The 18,241-nt window shown below is 58.5% G+C and overlaps 2 protein-coding genes and 1 long non-coding RNA gene across 7 annotated transcripts in view; 1 reads left to right on the top strand and 2 right to left on the bottom strand.

Moving 5' to 3' along the window:
- Positions 1-4,995, bottom strand: part of LOC145526437 (tubulin alpha-3 chain) — a 5,760-nt gene extending 765 nt beyond the window's left edge. The window contains exons 1-4 of the mRNA XM_081541985.1: positions 4,924-4,995; positions 2,857-3,079; positions 2,227-2,375; positions 1,452-2,132 (exon numbers count right to left, since the gene is read on the bottom strand). Coding sequence (XP_081398111.1) covers positions 1,452-2,132; positions 2,227-2,375; positions 2,857-3,079; positions 4,924-4,926 — 1,056 coding nt within the window. The 5' untranslated portion in view covers positions 4,927-4,995. The remainder of the gene's footprint in view (positions 1-1,451; positions 2,133-2,226; positions 2,376-2,856; positions 3,080-4,923) is intronic.
- LOC145526441 (uncharacterized) overlaps positions 1-9,454 on the top strand; it is a 10,957-nt gene extending 1,503 nt beyond the window's left edge. Inside the window, exons 2-3 of the long non-coding RNA XR_014068895.1 lie at positions 5,394-5,609; positions 6,391-9,454. This is a non-coding gene — a long non-coding RNA (uncharacterized LOC145526441). The remainder of the gene's footprint in view (positions 1-5,393; positions 5,610-6,390) is intronic.
- On the bottom strand, positions 6,212-18,241 carry LRRC74B (leucine rich repeat containing 74B). 5 transcript variants are annotated; one of them, XM_081541988.1, is made up of 9 exons: positions 18,048-18,241; positions 17,382-17,524; positions 16,824-16,908; positions 15,836-16,042; positions 12,596-12,705; positions 11,425-11,540; positions 10,249-10,327; positions 7,482-7,728; positions 6,212-6,717 (listed from the first exon to the last, which is right to left on the bottom strand). In XM_081541988.1, exons 1-8 carry the CDS (start codon positions 18,184-18,186, stop codon positions 7,516-7,518), a joined length of 1,092 nt encoding a protein of 363 aa, XP_081398114.1. In that variant the 5' UTR covers positions 18,187-18,241; the 3' UTR covers positions 6,212-6,717; positions 7,482-7,515. The 5 variants fall into 5 exon arrangements, 4 of the variants coding, with proteins under 4 accessions (XP_081398114.1, XP_081398113.1, XP_081398112.1 ...); XM_081541987.1 differs by having other exon boundaries at positions 16,824-16,956; positions 18,048-18,236; XM_081541986.1 differs by having other exon boundaries at positions 7,482-7,577; positions 16,824-16,956; positions 18,048-18,236.

The following is an 18,241-nucleotide window of genomic DNA, read 5'->3' as shown; positions in this document are numbered from 1 at the left end:
CAGCAGTGTGACCTCCTGTACCTCCCCACAGACCGGCCTCCCCTCTGGCTCACAGGCTCGGCCAGAACGGGAAGCCTGGGCACAGTGCCCGGCTGCCCCCACAGTGCTGCCCAGCTGAGAATGCCTCGGATGGCAGCCTTGCCTTCCAAGGGTCAAACTAAGGGGACTGGAAGGAAACTTCCTCACACCAAGAAGAGCGGAAGGAGGAGAAAAGACTTTCCCGGTGTCCGGGGGCCCAGACGCTGCGGTTTAACGCGGGGGGCCAAGGCTTGATATCTGACCCAGGGACTAAGAGCCCCCATGCCGTGTAGCAGGGCGAAAAAAAGCTTTCAACCCCAACCTATAACCTAACCTCAGAGGCCTGCAAACATCTACGGAAGGTTTAATTTCGCGGATCTTTCCAGATTGGTGAAACCTGTTACAGACACGCTTTACCCCTTTCTGAGAGTCACTTTACATGTGTGAGTCGTACACCCTCAGATGGTCCGTGTCAAGGTGTCTTGAAGTGGGGCTGACAGAGGCCAGGTGGGTGCAACAACATGGGCGTGGTCAGAGGCGAGCTTGGGCTTTCAAATGGGAAAACGGAGACCCACACACGGCCGCTGCCTGTCCTCAGTTTCAATCTACAAAGACCCTGGAGGTGGCAACTCCCAGCACACCGAAGGGACTCGTCAGGGCTCCGACGCAGGATCCAGCGCTTTATCTAACGCACATCAGTTGTGAAAAAGGAGTCAACGAGGAACAGGGTGCGGGGTTAACAAGCCCAGGCGTGGCGAGGCACTTAGCCTGGTGATCTCGGGTCTAAAGTGGGACATTCTGGGACTTGGCTTCACATTCAGGATGCTCTTCTCTGGGCAGACGTTTCACTGTGACACTAAACACAGTTGAAGTAGCCACTTAAGTATTAGTGTGATTTTGTATGGAAGGCAGCGTTCTAAGTCTGGCTTGGAGAAACAGCAGTGAACCACCCTTGGTCCCACAGAAAACACTACATAATGAATAGCAGAGTCGCTCTACAAAAATATAAATGTTGCCTGAGATTCAGTGACAACTAGTGACTGAAGTAATGGGAAATCTAAAACCATCATTTCTATCCCAGAACGATACCACAGACTCTGACAAGGTTCTTGGGCGAGCAGCGGGGAAACGTGAGGACGGACAGGCCTGCAGTCAGAGGTCTCTGAAAGCTCCCTCCTTCCCTCGCTGACCCTGAGGCTGTTAGGTTCTACAAGCTGTCTCAGCCTCTGTCTCTGAAGTGTAAGATATTAGTAATATTAGCCCACGAGCATTATGGGTTGGTTGTAAGAAGGCACATCAAGTACTGATCGAGATCAAGGCCTCCAGCACATTGACTAGTACCCTTGTTCTCCCGGCAGCCCCCGCGTCAGGTCAGCACCCCGCCCCAGGGCCGGCCCCGGGCCGGAAGCTGCACGCGCTCCCGCCCAGCCTACCTTGAACCCAGTCGGGCACCAGTCCACAAACTGGATGGTGCGCTTGGTCTTGATGGTGGCGATGGCCGCGTTGACGTCTTTGGGGACCACGTCCCCCCGGTACAGCATGCAGCAGGCCATGTACTTGCCGTGGCGAGGGTCACACTTGACCATCTGGTTGGCCGGCTCGAAGCAGGCGTTGGTGATCTCGGCCACGGACAGCTGCTCGTGGTAGGCCTTCTCGGCCGAGATGACCGGGGCGTACGTGGCCAGGGGGAAGTGGATGCGGGGGTAGGGCACCAGGTTGGTCTGGAACTCGGTCAGGTCCACGTTGAGGGCGCCGTCGAAGCGCAGGGAGGCCGTGATGGAGGACACGATCTGCCCGATGAGCCGGTTGAGGTTGGTGTAGGTGGGCCGCTCGATGTCCAGGTTGCGCCGGCAGATGTCGTAGATGGCCTCGTTGTCCACCATGAAGGCGCAGTCCGAGTGCTCCAGGGTCGTGTGCGTGGTCAGGATGGAGTTGTAGGGCTCCACCACGGCCGTGGAGACCTGGGGGGCCGGGTAGATGGCGAACTCCAGCTTGGACTTCTTGCCGTAGTCCACGGAGAGCCGCTCCATGAGCAGCGACGCGAAGCCCGAGCCGGTGCCGCCCCCGAAGCTGTGGAAGATGAGGAAGCCCTGCAGGCCCGTGCACAGGTCCGCCTGCGGGAGGGGGAGGCGTGAGTGCGGCCCGCGCGAGCCGCCGAGAGCCCGGGCCTCCCCTCCCGGCCGGGGGGCCGCCCCGGGCCCCGCTCACCAGTTTGCGGATCCGGTCCAGGACCAGGTCGACGATCTCCTTGCCGATGGTGTAATGGCCGCGGGCGTAGTTATTGGCCGCGTCTTCCTTCCCGGTGATCAGCTGCTCCGGGTGGAAGAGCTGCCTGTAGGTCCCCGTGCGCACCTCGTCTGCGGGGGGACAGCGGCCGGGCTTGGAGGACGCCGGCCTCACCCTCACGGCCGGGCCGGGACCCTGCCGTCTGCAGGCCCGCGCCGCTCCTCCCAGGCCAGGGCTCAGGTCCCCAGGAGAATCTCCGAGACAGACACGGCCCAGCTGCCACTTCCGGCTCCGGGAGGGTCCAGTCAACCCGGGGAGCAAGCCCCGGCGTGGCCGGTTCCCCAAGGACGGGAGCGCCCAGGTGGTTCTGTGCGCGCATCTCGCCCACACCCGCCGCTCCACCCCGGGCATCACTGGGACGGCCCTGCCGCCCTGGACGGATGTCAGCCTGACTGCCCCGGGCACCCTCTGTGGCCTGGGTCTCACGGGCTCCGGGGTGACTGCCTGTCATCTCCTGGGTGGCCGCTCCCCTCGGAAACTACCTCGGGCTTCTGAGCTGGAGGCACCCAGCGAAGGCTCTGGGCTTCCCTTGCCAAATGTGAGGGTACCTACCGACCACGGTGGGCTCCAGGTCCACGAACACGGCCCTGGGCACGTGCTTGCCGGCCCCGGTCTCGCTGAAGAACGTGTTGAAGGAGTCATCCCCGCCGCCGATGGTCTTGTCGCTGGGCATCTGGCCGTCGGGCTGAATCCCATGCTCGAGGCAGTACAGCTCCCAGCAGGCGTTGCCGATCTGGACGCCCGCCTGCCCCACGTGGATGGAGATGCACTCGCGCTGGAAGCGAGCAGAGGAGTGAGGCCCCGGCGACAAGGCAGTGGTCTCTGCGTTGCATACAGATGTAACGCAATGTTTGTATGTGCCTCAGAGTGTCTCAGGCTTTCTCAAACCTTGTTTTCCAGGACCCTTATGTGAACCTTTTAACCCTGTGAAAACTGGCTTGCTCCGAAGCAGCTGAGCTGATAGTGCCAGAGTTAGCCCCAGAGCTACGTGTTTGCTACCATACGTAAGTTCAGTTACTTTAAAACTTAGAAGCCATACAATGTCCATAACAAACTCCATGTTATGGCTGGTCACAGAGGTTCTCTGAAGAATACAGCAATTTTGATCGTGTCCTGACCAAAGGATAAGCGGTAATGGAGCTGGGAAAGGAAGAGTGGGTGGGGCCTCAGTCAGTGTTCCACCTGCCCCTCTAGGTCTACCCTCTGTTCTCTGTCCAGCTCTGTGTTCCAGGCTGACCTGTGCCCCCTAGCTTCTGGTTGCGTTAGCCCATGTCAGTCAGCAGCAAGAGATGGAGGTTAGAGGAAGGTGTGGTCAAGGTGCTTGCTCCTGGCTCCCTCCCCACCAGGCTGTCTTGGGTTCCTTTTCAAGGGCACAGGCTGTGGGCAGTCAGCAGTCATCAGAAACCCACCGCCGGCTCCTTGTAAGGGCTCCCGCCCCTCACTCCTTGAAGCCTAGAAGTTAATGGCTCCCAGAATGTCACACGTGCTGGGATATTGCACTGTCCTTTGGTGGTTTCCTTAAACCCTGCTCGTATCTTTATAAGTTCTATCTTCTAACAGATTGCACTCACAGTACCTATTAAATATTTTGAATGTACCCTCTATTTCCTGCTGGGAATGTAACTCTACATTCCCTAACCATCTGGCTGATTTTAGACACACCATCCTAACAAATACAGAGATCATCAAGTGAGATCTGAGGTGTGCCACCCACCCTAAATTCTAACTTACAGTCCTAGGAGCTTGGTCCTGTTTTCTATCACACAAGCACCATTATCTCAGAGATGAACGTGAGGCAGCAGTCCCCCACCTCATTCCGGAGGGAAGCACTGGGCTCCGGAAAGAACTTCTCCAGTGACAGGGCACTCACTCCTCCAGAGGAGACTCTAAGAGCACCCTGGGAAGGCCTTGGAAATCCACCCAGCCACACGGTTTTCAAACGCATGGTATTCGCTTTGAATCCAGAACAGCTGTATTTCACAGAATGCCTGTGCCACTCTGCTTCCTCAGGCCCAGTGTGTTCAGGTCAGCTCTGTGACCCAATGTCTTCATTTACAAAGTGCGGCTGGGGAGCTCCGTGGTCAGTAGAGGCAAGGTCCACCTGACTGACTAACAGTGAAAGGAATCGCTCAGGGAAATCATTCCTCACAGTCCACAGAAAGGCAAGCGCACCGCCGTCCTCGCCTGGATCACTGAAGGTTGGTTAATAATATTCCTGTCTCCGGCTCCATTTCCTCTCCGAAAGCTCCCGCAGACCAAATCCTGTGCCCCCGGTTCTTGGCAGATTACCTCCTTCCCAAGCACGCGCCCCCCTCCACCCCCAGCCTCCGTAGCCCGACACTGCCCACTGTCCGCGCCCCCAGGACTGGACCCGGGACTGCCTTCCTCCCCTGAGCCCTGGGGCCACATGCTAAGGCGCTCTGGCCGCCGAGGCCCTCGGACGTCGGTACTCTTGGGAACTACGGCTCTGCCTTCGCAGTTTCTCTTTCTCAGCCTCTGCTCGGGTCGCCGCGCCACTCGGACCAGAAACCCACACGGGGCTTCTCCAGCGTCCTTGGTCTCAACCCCCCTACCAGGAACACGGCCTCCAGGCCTCCCCGCCTGCCCCACCTCCCGTACCATGATGAGCTCAACCGCCGCCGCCGCTTCACAAACCCCAACCGCTCTCGCCGAAGCCGCAGCTCAAGTGCCGACGCCCAGCCACGCGCTCCTCGGACGAGCTCCCCACGTCGTGGACCACACGCCGCCGCCGCCGATACCCATTGGTCCAGAGCGTTGTGGGGCGGGGCGGAGTCTAGAATCCCGCTCCTGATTGATTCACATGGGACTTCCGGTTTGCGGCGCATTCTGATTGGATGTGGGTTTGGTGGGAAGGCTGCGGTGTCAGGGATGGCGGAGCGCGCTGCGTCTCCTTATTCGGGCTCCTCAGTCTCGCCCCGCGCACCCGCCACGTCCTCCCGGCCCGCGCCACGCGCAGCAGGCCTTCTCTGGTCTACGCCGCCTCACCTCGCAGTTCTCCGCCCAGGGCCTCCTCGTTAATTGGGGAGGGCGCGGGGCCTTCGTGTAATGACTGGCTTGCTTATTTGCAGGCTCTACAGGGAAGCGGGGGAGCGTCCTGCGGCTCTCGGCCCAGCCCCGCGTGAGTGAGGTCCTCTCACAGCCCTGTGGGGCGGAGGGTCGCCGAGGAGCGCTGCCCTGCATGGGAGCGGGGAGAGCAGGCTCCCGGGGCTCCTCACGGGCGCTCATCCCGCGGGGCCTGGCTCCCGTTACCCTCCGTCACCTCCTGGCTCCGAGCACTCTCTCAGGTTAGGACGTCGTCGTGGGTATGGGGGGGACCCTCCTTCCTCAGGCGCCTAGAATGCAGAAGACTCAAGGCCTGTTATGCCGGCCTTGTCTTAAGTACGACTTATTTTTTGATTGTAAAAGTAACATATTCAGTGTGAAGAGTGGAAAATGCAAAAAAATAGAAAAGAAATAAAATCCATAAAGCGACAACCTAGAGATAAGCATTGTTAATGTGCCAGGGTTTTGTTTTGTATCTTTTTTTTCCCTGCCAGTATATACATTTTATTTCTCCCAATGCAGACTAAACAACGTATATATATATATATATATATATATATATATATATTTTTGGCAGCAGTTTGTCTGAGATATAATTACATATTGGACAAGTCACCCAGTTAAAGTGGTGCGATATGTGGTCTTTTATGATCAGCTTCTTTCCCTGAGGGTAACGGTTCATCCATGTTGTCGCATGTGTCACTACTTTGTTTCCTTTTACTCTTAATCAACTGTAGGAGGTGGTTCTCACAGCATACAGTTCATCTATTTAAAGTACACAATTCAAATACTTTTAGTATGTTACTGAAATTGTGCAGTGGTTACCATAATCAATTTTAGAATATTTCCATCATCCCAAATTTCATCCTTTTTTATTACCAAGTAATATTCCATTGTATAAGTACACTACGTTCTATTTATCCACTCATCAGTTGGGTATTTGCATTTTGTGGATATCATGGATAATGCTGCCATGAATATGTATGTTCAAGTTTTTGTGTGAATATGTTTTCATTTCTCTAGGAGTACAAATTTGGGACCTGAATGAGAGCAATGGAAGGCCCTAGTTAGCACTGACGTCTCAGTCACTATGAAGGCCGGCTCTGTAGGACTTCCACCTGGTCGACATGGGGCCTCAGTGCACTCGTGTTGAAAGGCACCTTGAAGTTGAAGCGGCCCATGGAAGAGAGAAGGAAGTCACACAACACATCGTCATTCAGATGGTCTGAAGATGGCCAGCAGTTCTTTTTTGTACTCCACTCTGCGGGAAGTGGTCTTTATGGAAAGCCCTGGAAGGATGACCTTCACTGAACTGGCAAGGTCATCAAACTCTCTGTTCACCTGGATATCCTGAGGAGAAAGCCATCACCAGGCAGGGTGTTATCACTTTCTGAGAACTTGACTGTTTTACTCACACACACAAGGACTCAAAGAGCCTCACAGAGCATCAGTTTGTCCCAAGTTTGAAGGATTGAAACTGTAAACACATCTCTAAACAGGCTTTGACTCAAGCCTAGGTTGAAATAAATCAGAGGGAGAATAAGCAGTGATTTGTAACTGGACTCTTCATGATTCGTATTTGGGGATTTTCTCATTTGTGTTTAACTGCCTTAGAAAAGAGTGATATTTTTCCTACATTAAAAGGAAAAATTGGAACTTCCCTGGTGGTCCAGTGGCTAAGACTCCACACTGCCAGTAAAGATTCTTTTAAAGGCAAAATGGAGTGAAACAAGGGTATCATCTCCCGTGCCGGCCCCTAAGTGAATCTCCAGCTCTAGGATCCACTCACATGCACTACAGGCTGGGAGGAGGGGCTGCCTTGCAAGAGCTGAACCTGCAAATCCAAACATCAGTGAGCATGGTGCCTCCGAGCCCCCTGTTCTCTCTCCGCCAATCGAGGTGAGACCACCATGACACCCCACACGGGCAGGAGTGGAGTCAGAGGGGCATCTGACTGGAACCCAGTGGCATCGGGTTGGAACTTGGATGTGGCCACACCATATACCTGTGCCAGATACTCTCTCCAATCCCCACTTCCTTCTGTCTAAAAGGGAGGAAGTCACACCTCCCAGGGCTGTGGGGAGGGCCAGAGACACGGTTTATGAGAAACTCACAGAAAAGTCCAGAAGCTCCAGTGCCGAGTGTGGGTTAGCCTGGACAGACCTGAGCACACCGGAGCAGCCTTCGCTTCGCATGGGATTCCTGGACACCTGAGAGGCACACACGGCCCTCGGTGAGGGACGCCGAGCCCAGGGCAGCGGGGGGGATCCCCCGTCTTTGTTGATGTGGCTCTGGGCAGCCCCACTCTCTCAGCTCAAAAGGCTCCTCCCTGGGACGTGGTGCCTTCGGTGGGGCTAGGACCTGGAAACAGCGGAAGGGAGTGGACACTGGCTGTGCCCCCCACTCTGCACCCACGCTGTGTCAGACACACCCTGCCCTTCAAGAGCTCAAGGTGCAGGGAGGAGAGGAAACAGAGCGATGCAGTTTAGCGAGTGCTGAGAGACCCCTGCACCGACCCTCCCCGGGAACTGAAGGCTGGACGGGGTGAAACACCCGAGCTGAGCTTTCCAGGCCCGGTGGGTGAAGCTGGGCATGCGAACAAGAAGAGCCACAGGAGCAAAGCAGGGCTGAGAGGTTGTATTGCGAGGCTGGGAAATTGCAAGCAGCTTGGGCTGAGCGTCTTTTCATACTGTTCATAGGGTTCTTAAGGCAAGAGTACTGAGTGGTTTGCCATTCCCTTCTGCAGTGGACCATGTTTTGTCAGAACTTTCCACTGTGACCCATCCATCTTGGGTGGTCCTACATGGCATGGCTCATAGTTTCTTGAGTTCGACAAGGTTGTGGTCCATGTGATAAGTTTGATTGGTTTCCTGTGATTGTGCTTTTCATTCTGTCTGCCCTCTGAAGGATAAGGATAAGAGGCTTGTGGAAGCTTCCTGATGGGAGGGACTGACTGTGGGGGAAACTGGGTTTTGTTCTGATGGGTGGGGGCATGCTCAGTAAATCTTCAATCCAATTTTCCGTTGATGGCCGGGGCTGTGTTCCCTCCCTGTTGTTTGACAACAGACTGGTTCCAAATTGGGAAAGAAGTACATCAAGGCTGTATATTGTCACCCTGCTTATTTAACTTATATGCAGAGCACATCATGTGAAATGCTGGGCTGGATGAAGCACAAGCTGGAATCAAGACTGCTGGGAAAAATATCAATAACCTCACATATCCAGATGACACCTCCCTTATGGCAGAAAGTGAAGAGGAACTGAAGAGCCTCTTGATGAAAGTGAGAGAGGAGAGTGAGGAAGCTGGCTTAAAACTCAACATTCAGAAAACGAAGATCATGGCATCTGATCCCATGACTTCCTGGCAGATAGATGGGGAAACAATGGAAACAGTGACAGACTTTCTTTTCTTGGGCTCCCAAATCACTGTGGATGGTGACTGCAGCCATGAAATTAAAAGATGCTCCTTGGAAGAAAAGCTATGACCAACCTAGACAGCATTTTAAAAAGCAGAGACATTACTTTGCCAACAAAAGTCCATCTAGTCAAAACTATGGTTTTTCCAGTAGTCATTTATGGATGTGAGAGTTGGACCGTAAAGAAAGGTGAGCGCCAAAGAATTGATGCTTTTGAAGTGTGGTGTTGCAGAAGACTCTTGAGAGTCCCCTGGACTGTAAGGAGATCAAACCAGTCTGTCCTAAAGGAAATCAACCCTGAATATTCATTGGAAGGACTGATGCTGAAGCTCCAGTCCTTTGGCCACTGATGGGAAGAGCCAATTCATTTGAAAAGACCCTGATGCTGGGAAAGATTGAAGGCGGCAAGAGAAGGGGACGACAGAGGATGAGATGGTTGGATGGCATCACCAACTCAGACATGAGTTTGAGCAAACTCCAGGAGGTGGTGATGGACAGAGAAGCCTGGCATGCTGCGGTCCATGAAAGAGTCAGACACGACTGAGTGACTGAACTGAACTGGGCTGAGAGTGAAGGGCCTCAAGGTGGGGAGGAGGGTGGGGCTGGCGGACCTCATTCAGAACCCACGTGTTGTGAATGAGCAAATGACTAAGCTTGGAGTTTTCCAGACAGATTTAAAGACCCGTTTCCTGTTTAGGAAGATCACCTGATAGCAGGCAGGAAGGAAGGGCCAGAAAGGTGAGCAGGAGGGGAGGAGGAGCAGCGGGCAGCCCCGTCCCCCCCTCCCTGGGGGGAAGATGTGGAACGAGGGAGGGGTCAGCACTGGGCCCCAGCTGACATGGGGAAGGAGCCCCCCCACCTAGAGGCAGCCCTAAGAGGGGGACGATGAGGTCAGGTTCGACTCCCAGAATCCAGTGCGCCTGTTCTCATCTAGGGGACCGTCCGGCAGGTGGCTAGAAATGGAGACTCAGAGCTTAGAGAGAGATCTGGGTTCTACTCGGGGGCAAGAGTGAGCCTCAGGCTGGGGAAGTGGGTGCTGCTGGGGGCTCCTGTGCCCCCAAAGGCCAGGCGGGGCTGATGTCCCCGGAACTGCTGGTGCTGTCCTTGGAGCACGTGCAGCTGGCACAGAGGTCCTGGAGGGCCTGCTCTAGCCTCACTTCACTGTCTTCTCCTCTCAGTGGTCAGCCACATCCTCCCCACTGGAGACAGAACACCGGCATTGCCCCTAGGTTCCAGCAAGGCTAGGGGCAGGTGAGGGGAAGCCCGCTGGGCCTGGGGGCAGTCCGAAGGAATTTGTGGGCCAGGCCAGAGATGGGTGAGTGGATGAGGAGGTTGCAGGAGCAAGCCGGGCACCCCCTCCGCCATGTGCCCACAGCCACTAGGGTGAGATGTGGCAGGGAGGGGGCTGTGTGGACAGGCACAGGCAGGTCTGTGCCGGGGCCTCCCCCATCAGGCTGGCACTCACAGCAAGAATCCTCAGTGTCTGGTTGACTCGCAGGCCCAGGCCCAGGCTCAGGGCTCCTGCCGCAGAGATGCGATTGTTGCTGCAACAGAAAGGCGTGTGCCTTGTGCTGCCTTGCAGGCTGCTGTGCAGAGCCACACTGTTCCAGGGCCGCGGCTGGAGCTGCTGGTGCAACCCCCAGGTCCAGCCTCCAAGCACTCCCCAGGGGCCCTGGGCAGGCCAGTGTGTAGAAGCTTCATCAGCGTCTCCAGTGTTCAGGGCCCAGCAGATGTGCCTAGAGGGTTGTTCCCCTCTAGCTCCACCCCCCCGGTGGAGACCAGCTGCTGCTCCCTGGCCCTCAGCGCTCAGCAGGTGCTCCCAGGCGTCGCGCACCCCATCTCTGTCCCCACGACAGCCAGCCAGCTCCCTCCCCACCTCCTTCTGCTCCCGATGGGCCCAAACTCCAGGCCCCTGCACCACTCGTGGCTACTTTGTCTCCAGGCCAGGCCCGCCTCCCTCTAACTTCTCAGACCCCAGATCTCCCCCATCGGGAGAGGAAGATGGGTAGGGTGAAGCAGATGCCTGTGACAGTGGCGGACAGCCCATGGCCTGCCTGGCCTCCACCTCCTCCCTCCCCTCTGGTTTCCCCAGGAGGCCTGGGACCCTGCCTGGGCTTAGGGGAGCAGCCACGCTGGACAGAGCGCAGACCCCACCTGAAAGGGAGGGGAACATGCGTGGAGCGCCACCACCCGCACCGGCTCTGCTGAAGAGGTTCACATGTTTGCACCTCCCAGCCCCCAGCCGCGCGGTAGGAATTACGAGTCCCCACGTACAAAGGATGGGCTTCCCTAGTGCCTCAGATGGTAAAGAATCTGCCTGCAATGCGGGAGACCCAGGTTCGATCCCTGGGTCGGGAAGATCCCCTGGAGGAGGGCATAGCAACCCACTCCAGTATTGTTGCCTGGAGGATCCCATGGACTGAGGAGCCTGGCGCAGGCTACACTCCATGGGGTCGCAAAGAGTTGGACACGTTTGAGCAACTAACACTTTCATGTAGCAAGGATGAACTTGAGTGAGAGGCTCAGAGCAGCATGCCCGGGGCCTGTGACAGGTTCCGGCCCTGAGAGAACAGCAGCAGGAAGAGCCCCAGTCCCTGGGGGGCCAGGGGGCCGGAGGCAGGGGCAGGGCCCCTGCTCTCACCTCATGTAGAGCTCCTCCAGCACGTTGTTGGCCTTGAGCGCCTGCCCCACTGCGGAGGCTCCAGAATCCCCACAGCCATTGTACGAGATGTCCAGGACCCTCAGGAAGATGTTTGCCTGGGACACAAAGGAGCAACCCCGTGGGACCACACGTGCCAGTGGAGGAAGCCAGGCCCCAGCCTCCGAGCCCAGGAGGGCTGAGGAGCAGAGTGTGGACTGGGAGCAGAAGGCCACAGAGGTTGCAGGAGAGCCCTGGGCTTGGGTGGTGGTGACCAGTGGAGTGGGAAGGCCAGACACGAGTGCAGAGGGTGGGCATGGATGTGAGTGAGCTCAGGACTGAACGGTCTGCCCTGGGCAGCAGGCCCCAGAGACACAGTGATGGGGACCCCTCTCAGGCAGGGACCCCAAGGCACAGAGCAGCCCAGGGCCCAGAGAGGACACCAGTGAAGGACTGTTGGATGAAATGTGCCTGGAGGACTGTGATGGGGAGAAGCGGGGAGCCCACGGGTACCCAGCTTGTGGGGCAGGGCCCCGGTCAGCCTTGTGGGAGGGCAAGGCTGCGCTGCCATTCCCCGAGGAGGACCCTGTGGAGGCAGCTGCCCCCAGGGGCATCACCGGTCCCTGTGCTCCCCACTCCCCAGGCGTTGGGACCAGGGAGCAGGTGGAGCATGTGAGAGTGTGTGCAAGGATCCCAGGGCCCAGGGCTGCGGTCTCAGGCAAGCATCTGATCAGCGGTGAATGTGCGTCACTGGACCGCACGGTGTCCCCCCCCACCCGAGTGTCCGTGACGTTTCTGGAGGCGTGCATCTCCAGCTGTGGACCTCTCACTCGGCACCCTGAGAGTCGGTGCAGGGATAGCAAACTGTCGTCGTTAAACAGAGCCAGGGAAACGGACGGCACCTGGAGAAACACCCTCTAAGCGCTGCTGCAAAGATCCAAGCATCCTTTCTTCCTTTTTTCTGACTGTACCATGAGGAATGTGGGATCTCAGTTCCCCAACCAGGAATTGAACCTGTGCCCCCTGAAGTGAAAGCACACAGTCTTAGCCACTGGACTGCCAGGGAAGTCCCTAGAGCTCATTTCTGAAGAGCCACAAGAGATGGGAGCCTGGGGCCTGGGAGACCCGCCCTGGAAGGACAGGCCGGAGGGGCTTGCCGGGTGGGGCCTCGTACCTCCAGTCCCCTGGCGAAGGCTATGGCTCCCGGGCCTCGCAGGTGATTCCAGCTCACGTTGAGCTCCATGAGTCCTGTGTTTTCTGCCAGGGCTGGTCCAAGCGTCTCCCCTTCAGAAACACCATGACAGACTTTCTTATTCACTCCGATCATTCCTTCAAGAACTGATAGCGATGCCCGCTGTGGGCCAGGGTCTCAGCTGCGCATGAGTGTCAGGTCATCCAACCCCACGTGGGCCTGCCCTGCCCTCAAGACATTCAAGTTTAATGGAGAAGCTATAAACACACATTTGTGGGATGTGAGCTATCCAACCACAAACAGGGAGGCGTAGGGACAGAGTGGGGGCTGACCCTGCCTGGGGGTTGGCCAGGGAAGCGGAGAGAGCCTTGAAGATTAAGGCACGCCCCATGCACCTGTGCGGGCGCCGTGGAGAGTGAACGTGGCGGGGAGAAGGGGGGACAGGGAGCCTGGGGCTCGTGGAAATGCACACAGGCCTGGTGCTGGGCCCCCTGGGCAAGGCTGTGAGGGGAGGTAGGAGTGATGGGCAGTAGAGAGACGCTTTAAGAAGAGGCAAGGCTATGGTGGGTGGGGGCGGAAACCAGAGGTCAGGGGACCCGTTGGGTGGCTTGTGCCACCGTCTACAGAGGAGGCGACAAGGTCAACTCGCCTGTGGTAGAGGAGGCAGCGGTGTAGCAAAGGAAAGAGGACTTCCCTGGTGGTCCAGTGGCTAAGACTCCTGAGCTCCCAAAGCAGGGGGCCCAGACTAGATAGCACATGCTGCTCCTGAAGATGCTGCGTGCCACAACTGACCTAGCGCAGCCACATAAGCAAGTAGTGAAGTGAAAGTCGCTCAGTCGTGTCCGACGCTCTGCAACTGCATGGACTGCAGCCCACCAGGCTCCTCTGTCCATGGGATTCTCCAGGCAAGAATACTGGAGTGGGTCACCATGCCCTTCTCCAAATAAATAAGTAAGTAAATATTACAAAGAGAAAGAGAAAAGGGAAGAGCAGGGCTGGCTGGGTAAGAAACCTGAGAGCTGTTTTACATGTAGGATGGGCAGAAGCCCCACCCACCCACTCCGCTGTGTCAGGGCTCAGCGGGTCTGACCTGCTCCTGGTTCTCAGCTCCGGCTGCCCTGGCTCCCCCCACCCCCGTGTGCCTCGGCGGACGCCCTATTTCCCTGGGGAACAGCTCCTCATTCCCACCCGGGAAGCCTTGCTTACTCAGCCAGGCCGGGCCGCGCCACCTCGGATCCCTCGTCTGCTCTGTGTCCGTCCTTCCGGGCTCTGAGCGTTAGACCTCCCTGCCTGGCCCCTCTCCATGGTGCCGGCACCCAGCACAGCGCAGGAGGCTCAGCGGCCAGGTCCGCAGACGCGGTAGCACCCTGGAGAGCTCCCTGCGGGGCCGCGCGGACTCCCGGCGCCTCCCTGAGGTCCAGGCCCCCACCCCGCGTCCAGCACCAGGTCTGACAGCCCGCAGGGTCTCAGATAGGTCCAGGGCTGGGAGAGGCAGACGGCAGCGGCGCCTGCTTTGGTGGGAAGCCCCTTCTCTGCTGAGCATCTGGAGGGTGAGCGGGACCTACAGCCGTGAATCAGCGTTCTGTGGTCCCGGGGCGTGTTCTTCTCGACCCCCGCAGCCACCCCACGAGGTCGGTGCTACCCTGGCCTTGGGTCAGGTGGGGAGGCTGAGATCCGTCAGGGAGGCAGGCCCGCCCGCAGACCCCCACGCGCCGTGCAGCCTTCGAAGGGCAGCCTTCGAAGGGCCTCGCGTCCCAAGCCTCTCCAACCTCACTGCCTGTTTGGTGCTGGCCCAGAGGGACACCTAGGCTTACTTTGTTGAAAGTCTGAAACGAGCTTCTCTTTTAATTTCCCTGTTCCCACAGCAGTTTTCTTAGAAGGCAGACTGTCTCGCAGTTGAACTCTAGGACTGATTCTCCCACGGAGAGGCTAGCACCATTCCCTCATGCTCGGCAGGCAGAGCAGTGATTCCCAAACTTTCTGGATCAGATGAATCCCCTGGGGCAGCTGTTACAATGCAGGTGTACAGGCATGCTCCCCAAGAGGCTTCGGAGGCCCAGCAGGTCCCGGGCCACGGAATCTGTATTCCTAATCCAGGGTCCCAGGGGATTTTGTTTTTTTAAGTTTTAAAAAATGTTTTTAAAAATTTTATTTGGCTGCACTAGGTCTTAGCTGAAGCATATGAGATCTACTTCTCTGACCAAGGATCAAACCCAGGCCCCTGCATTGGGAAAGTGGAGTCTTAACCCTTGGACTGCCAGGGAAGGCCCCCAGATGACTCTCAGAATTTACTGGGGTGGTTGAGGACAGGCAAGTAGAAGTGTATGTTCCTGGCAAGGCAGCCAGCCCATGCAAAGGCCCTGGGGCATGGGAGAAAGTGCTGAGATGGGGAGTCCCACTGACGTCTCCCACAGCACTCGGAGCAACGTCCTCACACCCTGCCTTGATGTGGGTCCTGCAGTTCCTCTGCCACTCCGCCCCTCGCCGGGCCCCTCTCTCCTGGCTCACTAGCCTAGCCACCCTGGTGTCTGTCTGTCTCTCTGGGAAATGGCTCCTCTGCTTGAAATGCTCTCCCTCTGGTCTTGCCACGACTGACTTCCTCCTGCACACTTCAGCTTAAACGTCACCTCCTCACAGAGTCCTCCCGGTGGTCACCTCTCTAAAGTAGTGGGGGATCCAGTCTCCTCTAGAATCCCGCCCCGCTTCTTTTGTAGCACCAGTAACTGTGGAGGGTAATCCTGTTAACGTGTTCCTTGAGGGCGTGCTTGCTACTTTGCTTCAGTCGTGTCCGACTCTTTGCGACCCCATGGACTGTAGCCCGCCAGGCTCCCCTGTCCATGGGATTCTCCAGGCAAGGATACTGGAGTGGATTGCTGTGTCCTCCTCCAGGGGATCACCCAAGGATTGAACCCAAGTCTCTTGCATCTCCTGCACTGGCAAGCAGGTTCTTTACCATTAGTAGCATCTGGGAAGCCCTCCGTGAGGGCAAGGGCTTTGTTGAGTTCGTGGCTGGATCCCTAGTGGCTGTCAGGGCCCACAGGCAGTGCTGGACAGAGAAATATCTGGGGAATGGACTGAGAGTCCTGGGGTGGGGGTGGCAGTGCAGGGAACAGGAGCCGGGCATGGATGCTCAGAGTGGTCCTGCCTACCTCCGCCCACCTTGCCCCGGGAAGACGGACATGAGCGCCACCGTGGTGGCCCTGGCTGGTGGCCGGATGGTACCTGCTTGGTCATTCAGCTGGTTGTAGCTCAGGTCCAGGGATTTCAGGCCCGTGTGGGCCAGCAGGAGTTCAGCCAGGTGCTGGGCTGCCTGCTCCTCCAGGCTGTTCCCTGCCAGCTGCACCCTCTGCATGGTCGGGCTCACCGCCAGGGCGGCACAGATGGCCCGGGCTCCCTCCGCTCCCAGCCGGTTCTCCGACAGATCCACATCTGGGGGCCAGAACCACTCCTCAGGGACGGGCTCCAGAGCCAGGCCCCACCCCCTTCCATCCCCCACCCCTGCCCAGCCTGACCCAGCACGGGACACTTAGCGGCTGGACTGTCCTGGGGTGGATGGTGAGTCTGCCCCCCATCGGCTGGGTCCCCTGCAGCCCCAGGCAGCTCCCCAGACCCCCGTCCTCAGCCCGTGTGTCCAGGAGCTTTGTTGGGGGGCTAACACTGCCTACTCTGTGGGGCTGTGATGTAGATGCACCCACCCCCTCGGTGGGTGATTCTCGCCTGGCAGCCGTGTGGCCCGCCCGAGGAAGCCCCACTGCCGCGTTTCCCAGGGCTGGCAGTGACGGCCCAGGTGGCCATGCGTGGAGGTCTTTTGTGAGCACTCTGCTGAGCGTATGTCCCCACATCTCCAAGGGCTGAGGGTTGAAAACTGAGGCACAGCAAGGATGGCTCCTTTCCCAGGGTCTCCCCACCCTTCCATGGCAGAGGTGGCGTCTGGATCCAGCCCCTCCCCTCTTGCCCTGCCCAGCCCCTGCCCATCTGCCCCCTGCCTCTCTGCATCCAGGCAGGGGGAGGCCACCACGTGCAGGGGTTGCTGGCCAGCAGAAGACGGTGGAGGAGGGTCCGACTCCGGGTGCCCCACAGAGGGCCTGACTCCACCCCACCCTCCCCACCCTGTGATGAAGCCCCGCCCCCCAGCAACAGCAGCAGCTGGGAGCGGGGTGAGAAGGCCCTGTGTGGGGTAGCCCAGCCCCACCCCAGGCTCAGAACCTACCGCAGATGCTCCGGCTTCTCCTTAGAGCACCCGCCAACGCCTCTGCGCCGGCCCCACAGAGTCCGTTGTCCTGAAGGTCCAGCCGCTTGATGTAGGGATTGGAGGTCAGTGCATGGGCCAGAGCCTGGGCCCCCTGGGACAGAGAGCGACCTGAGGGCCTGGCCCTTCCCAGGGCCGCAAACACGGCGGTGCACTCCCCCTGGGCTCTGCCTGCAGGGCTCAGGCCGCTCAGTTCCTTCCCACAGGCCCAGGCTTCTCCTTCTCGGTCTCCCCAGGAGCTTCCCTGACCCCCCCAACAAGTTAGGGGGGCCCTGCAGGACCCCCAGTCCTTGTACTGAAGTCTGTCATAGCCCCAGTCCCACCTGTCACTCAGTGTGGGGGCTGGGAAATGCCTGGGACCCCGAGCAGGGCTGGGGAGTGTGGGGGCTGGGACATGCCTGGGACCCCGAGCAGGGCTGGGGAGTGTGGGGGCTGGGCTCAGGAAGGGACCCCCTCCCAAGGCTGCTGTCTCACAGGTCCTTGCCCTCCAAGCCTGCCCGAGGGCCCCTCCCGGGGTACCTGGGGCCCCAGGCCACGGTGCCGCAGGCTGAGCTCTGGGGCGTTCCCTTGGCGCAGAAAGCAGGAGGCGGGCACAACGCTGTGGGCCCGGCAGGCCCTCAGGTAGAGGGTGTCCTTGCTCAGCTTGCCCGGCCTGCAGGTGCCTGATGGGAAACGGGGTTCACGTGGCTCCCTCCCGGCCGGCCCCACTGTGCAGCCTGGTCTCCCCTCTGGAGGCATCTCCCCTGTGCCGGCAGGGACCGCGGCCCCACGTGCAGTCCGCTTGTGTAGCTGGTCCTGGCCCTCCCCTCCCCGCCCACCCCCATGACCCCGTAGTGTGTGCTGTCTCTTCCACTGGATTGCAGACCGCAGGGCTTTGTGAACCTCTTACGGGGGAGGAAACTGAAGCAATTCTAAGTTCCCTACCTCCAGTGGTTTACTTTTTTTCTGATGGCTGGGGTGAGACAGCCTTTCTTACACTGTTTTGGGGTGGGGGAGGGGTGTTTGCCTCTTAACCTCATGCTGGAATCCTGTTCTAATGATGGAACTGATGCCGCCAGGAGCATGGTGGGGGAAGGCACAGGGCTGGAGCCGCCCCCAGCTCCACGGAGGGGTGCGCTTCTGCTGGACGGGGTCCCCTGCCTACCATCCACCCCACCCCACCCCTTCCCACCTCCGGGTAGGCACCTTCTTTCTCCTGGTCGGAGTCTGAATCCGCATCCGAATCCTTCTTGGCGTCCGGGACCCCTGCAGGACGCCCAGAGGCCGCCGCCGCCCCTTCCTCCTGGCTTTGCTTCCGCCCAGGCCCCTGGAGGGCACCCCTCATGGTTACGCCCTCTCTGCGGTCGCGGCCACAGAGCCGGGACTGCGAGGAACTGCAG

This window comes from Giraffa tippelskirchi, chromosome 11 (assembly GCF_054371585.1).
Source record: "Giraffa tippelskirchi isolate mGirTip1 chromosome 11, T2T-mGirTip1v1.2.pri, whole genome shotgun sequence".
In the NCBI taxonomy this organism is placed as follows: Eukaryota; Metazoa; Chordata; class Mammalia; order Artiodactyla; family Giraffidae; genus Giraffa; species Giraffa tippelskirchi.
The sequence above is the reverse complement of the archived record's forward strand: the minus strand, read 5'-3'. Positions and strand labels throughout refer to the sequence as shown.